We start from the raw sequence: 10174 nt of genomic DNA, 5'->3' as shown, positions 1-10174 counted from the left end.
GTGTTCAGGAGCACAGCGTCGAGACACCTCACGGTGTGCTGCACGTGACGGTCCACGGCACCGGAAACGCTCGCAGACCGGCCATACTGACCTTCCATGATGTGGGAATGGACAGTAAGACACACACACACACACACACACACACACACACACACACACAGACACACACACACACACACACACACACACACACACACACACAGAGACACACACACACACACACACAGAGACACACACACACACACACACAGAGACACACACACACACACAGAGACACACACACACACACACACACACACACAGACACACACACACACACACACACACACACAGAGACACACACACACACACACAGAGACACACACACACACAGAGACACACACACACACACACACACAGAGACACACACACACACGCACAGACACACACAAATACACACAGACACACAAAGACAGTCAGGCAGTTTTTTTTATTTTGCACGAGCACATATAACACAACTTGAAAGAAGAAAACAACAACACTTTTTAAATTATACAAAAAGAGCTTTAACAGAATATAAAACAACATATATATATATATATATATATATATATATATATATATATATATATATATGTTGTTTTTTATTTGTTTAAAGCTTCTTTTATTTTTTGTTATAATTTATATATATATATATATATATATATATATATATATATATATATATATATATATATATATGCAAATTGCAAACAAAATAAAATAGTAAGTACAAGAAATAAAAGTACAAGAAAACAGAAGAATAAGACCTAGCGAGTACAAATATACAACAAGGCCTTTCAACTAAATGCCTTTTCAGTGCCTCCAGATACACAGTAACAGGTGTCTGCCCTCCTTATAAAAACATCCAGTTTCACGAATGCTGAATACATCTCTACACATGTGTATCTATCTATCTATCCGCTAGCGAGGTCTGCAGGTCTGACCCCGTCGGGGAGGTTCAGTAGTCTGTCCCTCGTAGTGAACAGGCAGGCAGCGGTTTTCAATGACTTCACAAGCAACGATCACATGAACGCGTCTGCTCTCACACTGAGCTTCACATCGCCCGTTCCTCCAGGCGCTTTGAACAATGAACACTTCAAACTCTCTTTCACTGATGCACAGGTTTTGTCTGAATGTGACGCCTCGATCGTTGCAGATTCTCCGAACTCTATCGATGTTGTTTTTACGGAGGAAGGACTGTAAAGGTTTTCTCCCGCAAAGACTCGTTCTGTTTAGGTATTCTACCCAAGCGCTCGTCCGTCTGGTGTTAAAATCATCAGAGAGAATGTGTCTGTGTTTAAACTGGTTATAAGCGTTGTTATTCAGAGATCTCTGACAGGGATGTGACCGGTTAGAAGAAAAGGAGAACACCTCCAGCTGATCGGTATCCAGTCCACGACCGAACGTGAAGAGGAGCAAAAGGAAAAGAGCCGCTCTCATCCTGAAACAAGAGATGCGTTAAAACAGTGACCGATGTGTTCAACTCCAGCGGTGTCGTTTGCTCAGTGAATCGTTTTGGGTTTTTCTAATGAACATTTCAAAGGTTCAGCAACATTCACAATACAGAAAATGCTTTTCAAACCTCGATTTTTTTTGTGCTGTTTTCAGCCGAAATATATTTTAAGACTTTCTAGACAAGTCCTCTAAAACAAGTACTTTCACAAGCATTTTTACATTTTAAAAAGGAAAAATATATAAAAAAAAAAAAAAAAAAAAAAAAATATATATATATATATATATATATATATATATATATATATATATATATATATATATATATATATATATATATATATATATATATATATATATATATATTATTATTATTATTTTTTTTTTTTTTTCTTATATAAATCTTTTTCAAAACAAATATCACCCTGGCTTGTTGAAAATATTTAAGAAATATTATTAGAAAAAAAATGTGAGAAATACTAGTGTGGTCTGTTTATGGGAGCGATTGTTTAGACGACTCTTCAGGGTTTTGTGCTGTGAAAGAAAAACAAAACAAAGTTGTTTCGATATGTTTTTTTTTTTTTTTTGAGTTCGAAAAGTGGCGGACGTGGACCATGTGTTTCTCGCGCATTCAGCATTTTTGCTTCTTTACAACAACAGATGCATTCATGCGTTTGGCAGATTTTATTCAAAGCGACTTGCATTCAAGCAGTACATTTGATCAGTTTGTTTGTGCAAAACAAATAATCATTTCTGGAATTATATCATTTAAACATGCATTAAGCACAGCAAAGTTATTATTGAACATTTCAACCCAAATGAAATTCAATCATTCTGGGTAATAGCAAATGCCCCCTTTTGTTCCATTTTGAATGCGTTGCCCATGAAAATGCACAGGTCGGTTGTTCTCACATTCAACAGTTACATAATATTTGCCTTTACGGCATTTTTCGATGACGCACTCGGTTAACATTCTGCTTATAATTATGTACAGTTGGAAAAGATTTGTACTTCTGACGTAGTTATCGTTTGTTACAATACCAGAGCCATTGCAGATAGCAATTATATTTCTTTCTGTGTCCTCAATGAAGGACTGGGTTCCTCCTTTAGTTCTGTCACAGAGATTATTGTTCACCAGGTGGTTCACCCAAACAGTTTCATTATTTGTTTGAAAACCAGCCGGGAGAATGTGTTTTCTCTTGAACTCCTCGTATCGGCTGATGTCCTGGTGATTCGCTCCATCACCGAGAGCCAGGGAGAAGAAGAGGAAGAACAGAACTGCAGATCTCATCCTGAGACAAACGGGAGAAAAGGGCGGGTTGAGGAAGTAAACGGTTAGCGACGCGGAAAGCTAGTGGCATTAGAGACGTTTGAAACACTGACCGACCCGTTGGAAAGCTTGAGTCTAACGGCTCGTCATATTTCACTGACCTATTGCTCTCTGTGATTCTTACGAGTTCATTCTGTGCGAGAGCTTAGCCTGAAAGCCGACTGTGTAGAACTCCAAATACTTACAAGAGCGAGTGCATTCATTTTAATACATTGACCATCATTTCAGCGAGTTGACCAAGAGCTAATTTGAATCTGAACGTGGTTCAAACTCTTCCTCGTGTTTGAAGAATCAGTTGTTTATTCGTTGGCGTAATTTTAACACTTATTATTGCAACTAACAGATAAATACGGTTGTTTATGAGCTAAATACCAAAACGTAAAGAAAAACGTTACCTTTCCCCTTTGCGCTGTTTGCGAGTTTAAGTCTGGTAGAGTCCGGCTGTTCAGAAAGTTGTGTCTGAGACGCTCACTGGACTTCTATTTATTGGGTTGAAATGAGGCAGGTGTGAAATTAAGCTCCGTTTCTTGGAAATCACCCGCTAACTCCTTTTTGACACTTCAAACCAAACAAGATGAGCTCTTCACACTTAGCATCGCACTCGATGAGCTTTAAACCATCTACAGAGTCAAGGTGGGTGAGAACCGAAAGGACATCGGTTTTTATGGTGAACCATCACGATTAATGGAGGCCTTCGTCATGTCCGAAATAATGTGAACAAAAACACTTTAATGGTTTGTGAACCAGTTTAAAAAAACGACACGACTCCTTTACAAGCAAGAAATCGAAACGGCCGCCAACGTGAATGGTACTACTCTTTTCTGCTTTCGAAAATAAAAAACGTCGTGTCATTTTTAAATACAATGTAGTTTTTAAATGCTCAGCAGTTATGAACGTTGAAAAAGAAAGTCGTTGTGATTGCTAATCATCACGTTTTAAGATCAGGGGCCATGGGGCACGGCGCATCAAATGAGGTTTTGTTTGTGTCTCTCAGGTAAGAGCTGCTTCTCCACCCTGTTTAAGTTCGAGGAGATGCAGGAGATCGTGAAGAACTTCACTGTGGTTCACGTGGATGCTCCGGGACAAGAAGACGGCGCCGCCATTTATCCTGCCGGGTATGTGTTGTGTGTGTATGTGTGTATATATATATATATAATTTGTGTGACTTTGTGAGGGTGTTATAAAAAAGTGTGAAACCTGAAAATGTGTTAAACGGTGTTTGACAGCCGTCAAAGCATCTTCTGAAGGCGTTGGTGGTTTTAACGCAGGCCGTGACTCAGAAGCTGTTATTTTTGGTTCTGGTGTGTCCGCAGGCCCCCGTCTCGTTGTTCGACATGCTAACAGTGTTTGTTTTCTCTCACAGATACCAGTACGCGTCTATGGATCAGGTCTCCGAGATGATCCCCGCTGTCCTGCAGTATTTTAAGTGAGAGTTAGCGCGCGTTTAAATGTTCACTAGCGACGCGCGTCCCTCACGACGAGCTCAATCTGTTTTCCTCTCGTTTAGTTTCCGCACAATCATCGGCGTCGGAGTCGGAGCCGGCGCTTACATCCTGTCCAAGTTCACTGTGAGTTACACATCTGACCATCGCGTGCCTTATTATCGTTTCATTTTGTTTTGTTCAACAGGCATAAAACACATTTTGCACTTCTTACATAATAAACCAATAATCGATTGCACCTAGAGTTTTTATTCCGGTGCACAGACAAAAACTAGTTGGTTGTCATTTTCCAACACAAACAATTCCACGGCTTTTTATATATTTTGGAATTGAGCACGAACCTTTTCTTTCTATGTTTTGGTCAATCTTTGAATTCTGTTTGTTTCTTTAGATGCAAAAATAAATTTCTTCAACCTTAATGCAATACAGCATACATAAGACAGTGTTAAAAGACTGAATGAAGCTCTCTGCTGGCCAGAAAGAGAACATCACGTGTTGAGGAATAAATCTAACACTTTACAGACCGTTTCAATACAGTAGAAATGGGAAACTCTCAAAATAAGCTCCATCTTTGGTCTTCACCACATCATTTTACATTCGATTTTGTCTTATTTACTAAAGAAATCTGCATCGCTGGAGACTGCGGCGTAGTTTACAGTGTTTTAAATTCTTGAAATATTCCTCCTCTGTTGTCTCTCGCTCACAGTTGAGTAACCCTGACGCCGTGGAAGGGCTCGTTCTGGTCAATGTGGACACAAACGCTCGAGGCTGGATGGACTGGGCCGCTCAGAAGGTCTGTCCGCTCTATAGGAAGTCCCCGTCTGATTAATAACGGCCGATATGTGTGACTCAAACAGCTTGTGCTTCTTCTGCAGCTCTCCAATCTGACGTCTTCCCTCACAGACCAAATCCTGAGTCACCTCTTCAGTCAGGTGTGTGTGTGTGTGTGTTGAAGCTGAACACTTCTGATGAGCCTGAAAGAGATTGGGTTATTTCCAAAACTTGGGGGAAACGGTCAATGTTTTTGACTATAGCATGCCGCAACCGGCCAATCAGAATCAAGCGTCCTTGGGAAGCGCGTAATGGTTTTTGCGTGATGGTTAACCACTGATCTGTGGTGTGTTTGCTGGTTGTTTTCAGGAAGAGATGTCTGCAAACACAGAGCTCATTCAGACTCACAGAGAGAGAATCGCCAAAGCGCCGAACCTCATCAACATCGAGCTCTTCTGGAAGAGCTACCTCGGGTAAAAATCACACCGCTTTTTATACTTCGTGCTTCTGGCTCTTCGAAGGCTTTATTTGGACTCGGTAAAGCCGTATATTCCAATGATGGAATTAATTAGGGCCAAAGGTCATCGTCATTCGTTGTTTGCATTGCTTTTTAAATTGTTGATCTGACTACCGAAGCAGAATATTAATAACCAATGATTTCTGAAATGTTGTGTACTTTTTTGCTCCAAAATGCATTAAAAAGCGATTCATCACTAACTGTGTAATTAAGGCGTTATAAAACATTTTGATAATCAAACACTCGTGTTTTTCTTTCTGCCTCGCAGTCGCAGAGATCTGAACATCGAAAGGAATAACACGTTCAAGTAAGAAATAAAGCCGCGTTCTCTCACAGACGTGTGTCTTTCGGCGTCTCCTCACGTGTGTGTGTGTGTGTGTTTCAGGTGTCCTGTGATGCTGGTGGTTGGTGATCAGGCTCCGTACGAGGAAGCTGCTGTAAGTCAGTCTTAAAAAAGACGAGGTTTCTCCACAGAAACCCGAGACTCATCTCACTGCTGTCTGTTTCTGTCCCCTAGGTGGAGTGCAACAGCAAACTAGATCCAACCACGACCTCATTCCTCAAGGTTTGGCCTTTTATTAGATTTCATTAAAGAAGAACAAAAGTGGTGTATTTTTTATACGAGCTCTCTCGTTTTTGTTCAGATGGCTGACGCCGGCGGGATGCCCCAGCTGACTCAGGTAAGCCACGTCCTGTGGTTATTTATCAGCAGTTGATTCATTCAGAGGAAATCAGCGGCGTATAAATGAAACGTGTGTCTCTGCAGCCCAGCAAACTGACAGAAGCGTTCAAATACTTCATCCAAGGCATGGGATACAGTAAGTGACCTGAGAGCGTTTTTTTGAAAAATACAGAAACTGAGGTTTTAATGCAAACCGATATCATTAAGATTCATTGTGAAAAAAACGTATTTTTTACTTTTCATGAATATAAAGTCAAAAACAACAGAATGTATTTGAAACAGAAATTTAAATAATTTAATGCTAAAAGAAAAAAAACAAATTTATGTGAATTCTAAAAAATCCCAGAAAGCAACGTACGACCAAGGCGGCCACTTTGTACGAATTCGTACGACCTCGCTCTTTTTGCAACACTTTGGCTTTAGAGGTAGTAGTGGGTCATTCGTGCAGATTCGTACGAACCCCAAATATGCACCGATATATCGGAATCGCCGTCACTTTATTTGTTCGTTGCTCACTGTTTTGGGACGTGCTCTGTCTGTTCTCTTCCTCTCAGTGGCGTCGTCCTGCATGACGCGTCTCTCCCGCTCGCGCACCACCTCGCTCTCGTCCTCCTACTCCATGGAGGGCTCGCGCTCTCGGTCCCGCACCCTGTCCCAGGGCTCCCAGGGCGGACAGCTCCCGCCGAGCCCGTCCCATACCATGGAGGTGTCGTGCTGAGCAGCGCCAGAGAGAGAGAGAGAGAGAGAGAGAGAGAGAGAGAGAGAGAGAGAGAGAGAGAGAGAGGGGGATGAAGCGCTGCAGTCTTCTGGGTGACGGATGAAGACGACTCTCTCCCTCCCTTCACCGACCGCCAGGCGGATGATAGAGCCCTTTAACTCTGTGACATGGGCGGGGCCTTTAGAGACCCAAACGTAGTGTTAACCAATAGTAATACTTCTAATATGAATATTGATAATTAATATTAATAACGACAAGCGTCACTGAAAAAAAAAAATAAACAATGATGTTTCTCTTAATTACATGTTGAATTTCTAAACGAAAAGAATAGAGAAAAGAGTATAAGCTCATAATGTGTGTCTTTCAACTTCTTTGTGATTATTATTATTTTTTTGGCGTGCTTTTTTTGTTTTTTGTATTCCGTATTACTATTTTTTTTTTCTGTTTTACAATCCTGCTGCTGCGAGAGGGGCGCAGTATCGTCGGAGACGGCGGCGAAGGTTTCAGGCTGAAATACTCGTCTCTGTAGATGACAGCCACTTCATGTCTTCCATTTGCCCTTAACGAAAAAGCTATACGCGTAAAAGCGAGAAAGAAAAATACTGTAATTATATATTTTTTGTTTGGTTGCGGGGTTAGGGCCGTTGGGGTCTTTGCCTGTTCTGAAATGCATGCCGGAATTTTCTTGACCACATCAGTCTATATATATATTTTTTTATATATACTTTTTTTTTTTTACGGTAATTTTTATTTCGGTGAAAGAGTGAATGTGCGGTCTTAAATAGGAAAGAACAACGAGAAAGGCACAGGAATCGTTGTTTTGAAGTCAAGTTTATATCTGTGATGCAATGTATTTTCATAGAAATCGGACACGAAAATTGGACGGGGATTAATCTTGGGAAACGGTACGCGTATGATGGTGGTTAGGAATGCGAGAAAACGATGGCAGAAGCTGAAAAGGAAAGTTGTTTGATGAATAGCGCTGATCGTAAGAGCAGAGACACGATTTTAAGCTGAGGTCAGGATTGGCAGATGAGTCCGAGAAGTGCTTCCATCACTGAGTGAGTTTACATGTACAACAAGAAGCTGAAATCACGAAATAAAATACACCGCAAGATAATATGTCCGTGTGTAGGCCTACACGAATGCTCAAAATTTTGTGTCATTATTGAGGCAAGAGAACACCAATGAAGACGTTTAAACGTGAGAATGCGCACCATATTCGCGAATTTGGACGATTTGATTTGAAATTAGACTGTGGTGGGCTTTTATGCAGCTTTCCTCTGTAAAAGGCCAACTTTTAAGGAATTGTTAAGCGTAAAATCGCACGTCAAATCAGCATTTGCTTATATAGAGCATTATATAAATAAAGTGCTTTACATGTCTAAAAAGAACTAGTTTACAGTCTCAAATTTCTGCACGTTAAAAAATAAATACAGATAGCACACATACGTCTGCAGGATGTCTGTTAAAGATCTGGAAAGCATCTTGTTTACACATGTCTGGCAGACGTCTTATAGAAGTCAGTTTTTACAAATGATAAACATCTTAAAGACGTCTGTTTGACACCTAAAAGAAGACGTCCGATAGACGCATTGCAGATGAGCAAACGACCTCAATAACATGTCCTGCCGATGTGAAAGTGCCATCAGCGCCACACTTGATCGAGTCGGCCATTTCGTACGAATTCGTAAAATATAGTTCGTATATAAGCAGAATAGAATAGTCCACCTCTAAAACTGGCCAGCAATTCGCCAGAATACGAAATAACGACACAAAAGCGTATTGCGTGTTTTGGATGTGTACCTTAGGTTTGTGGGCATGCACCATGGTACTTTTTGACGTGGAGTGGAGTACTATAGCGTTGTTAGCTACAGTATAAATACGGTAACCACCTAGTACTGTAGTATACAGCAAAGGCCTGTAGTTTTGCCACTGACGGCATCACTGTACCGTGGTACGACCACAGTACTTAGCTGTAACCTATTAGTCCGCTCTTAGAAGTGTTTGGTTGTAAACATTAAGGTGGACTCATGGTGATAGTGACGTTTGTCGTTTTGAATGGCTGTTCCTTGATTTTACCGTAACTTGAGAGCTCTCGCTCTGGTTTGAAGTGTACTTAAAGCCGAGGTGTGATCTAATGCCGAACCATAGTGACTCGTACACAGAGTAAAAGAGTGGGCATGCCTGAGCGTGCGTGCGCCGCTTTAACTTTAAAACACAATAAGGGAAGGCGTGCTAGTTTATTCAGAAGAATGACCCTTCAAAGCTCTTGTCACTTTGGCTGATTAACCAGCCCCTTCACTGCCAACAGGGTTTAGCCATGTTATTAACCCATTAGCTCCACGAGCAACTTCAAATCTGTAGAAGATTCGATGAAGAGCGCTCGGAAGAATACCGAAACCACTGCGTTTTTGACATTTTTAGCCAATAACGACATTGACCAAATTCTCACAACTGCATCGTAACAATCACTTTCAGCGAAACACTGCCCTGAAAATGACTCCGTAGCGGAACAGGCTAATTAACGTTAATTGGGGAGTTCGTAGAAATCACTTATTTTAGAGACGCTTTCCATTGTTCATGACAGAACCTTGGCTTTCATGGGTTGCGTAAGTGGGAAACGTGTTTTTTTCTTTCTTTCTTTTTAACGGAAGGTTTATGTTGAGATGCTTGTCTGAATAATAACGCTTGCGTTGAGTGTAAAGACTGCAAGATCACCCCAGATTCACCGGAAACTACCAAAAATACAAATGGACGGAATCTGAAACCAAATGCATAGAGAAATAACCGTAAAAAATGTGAGAATAATGACACAATGAAACTCAATGGGGAAAGGAATGGATCGGGTCACGGCGTGCGTTGGGACGGTGTGAATGTAAATGTGTGTCCATTTTTTTTTTAAACTCTCCTCAATGAAACCCTTTTAATTTTCTGTGAAGTAGATTTGCGTCTCAATGTCCTCACGGGTTAGACATCAGTGTGCTAGTTCTTGTGTAACTTTTTTAGCTTTAGCACTAAAAAAGGAAATAATGTAATTAACAAAAAAATAAAAAATAATGATGAAAAAAAAATGTTATGAATAACAGAATGCAATCAACATTAACTGTGTGGCTAATTTCTCTGTGTAATACTATGAACAACTGGAAAAAAAAAAGTAATTAAAGGGATCAAAATGACACGGTTATTCGAGTCTTATTTTTCATATATTTTTCATATTTTTCTGGTTTCGCAAAATAGT

At 40.5% G+C, this 10174-nt stretch overlaps 1 protein-coding gene and 1 long non-coding RNA gene across 3 annotated transcripts in view; one reads left to right on the top strand and one right to left on the bottom strand.

Annotated features, from left to right (window-relative positions):
* ndrg2 (NDRG family member 2) overlaps nucleotides 1-10112 on the top strand; it is a 27945-nt gene extending 17833 nt beyond the window's left edge. Inside the window, exons 4-17 of one of the 2 annotated variants that reach the window (XM_043244934.1) lie at nucleotides 9-114; nucleotides 3798-3918; nucleotides 4167-4229; nucleotides 4311-4371; nucleotides 4952-5038; nucleotides 5121-5177; nucleotides 5386-5489; nucleotides 5802-5840; nucleotides 5919-5970; nucleotides 6051-6098; nucleotides 6178-6213; nucleotides 6300-6351; nucleotides 6770-6941; nucleotides 6972-10112. In XM_043244934.1, the coding sequence (XP_043100869.1) occupies nucleotides 9-114; nucleotides 3798-3918; nucleotides 4167-4229; nucleotides 4311-4371; nucleotides 4952-5038; nucleotides 5121-5177; nucleotides 5386-5489; nucleotides 5802-5840; nucleotides 5919-5970; nucleotides 6051-6098; nucleotides 6178-6213; nucleotides 6300-6351; nucleotides 6770-6933 (990 nt within the window). In that variant the 3' untranslated portion in view covers nucleotides 6934-6941; nucleotides 6972-10112. Of the gene's footprint in view, nucleotides 1-8; nucleotides 115-3797; nucleotides 3919-4166; nucleotides 4230-4310; nucleotides 4372-4951; nucleotides 5039-5120; nucleotides 5178-5385; nucleotides 5490-5801; nucleotides 5841-5918; nucleotides 5971-6050; nucleotides 6099-6177; nucleotides 6214-6299; nucleotides 6352-6769 lie in introns of both variants that reach the window. The other variant, XM_043244933.1, reaches the window with a different exon arrangement.
* Nucleotides 2143-3791, bottom strand: LOC122349046. Its single transcript, XR_006251399.1, has 2 exons — nucleotides 3199-3791; nucleotides 2143-2765 (listed from the first exon to the last, which is right to left on the bottom strand). It is a non-coding gene; the product is annotated as an uncharacterized LOC122349046 (long non-coding RNA).
* Nucleotides 10113-10174: the final 62 nt, after the last annotated feature.

Source organism: Puntigrus tetrazona, chromosome 7, assembly GCF_018831695.1.
Source record: "Puntigrus tetrazona isolate hp1 chromosome 7, ASM1883169v1, whole genome shotgun sequence".
Lineage (NCBI taxonomy): Eukaryota > Metazoa > Chordata > Actinopteri > Cypriniformes > Cyprinidae > Puntigrus > Puntigrus tetrazona.
Note: the sequence above shows the minus strand (reverse complement) of the source record. Positions and strands in the feature narration are given on the sequence as shown.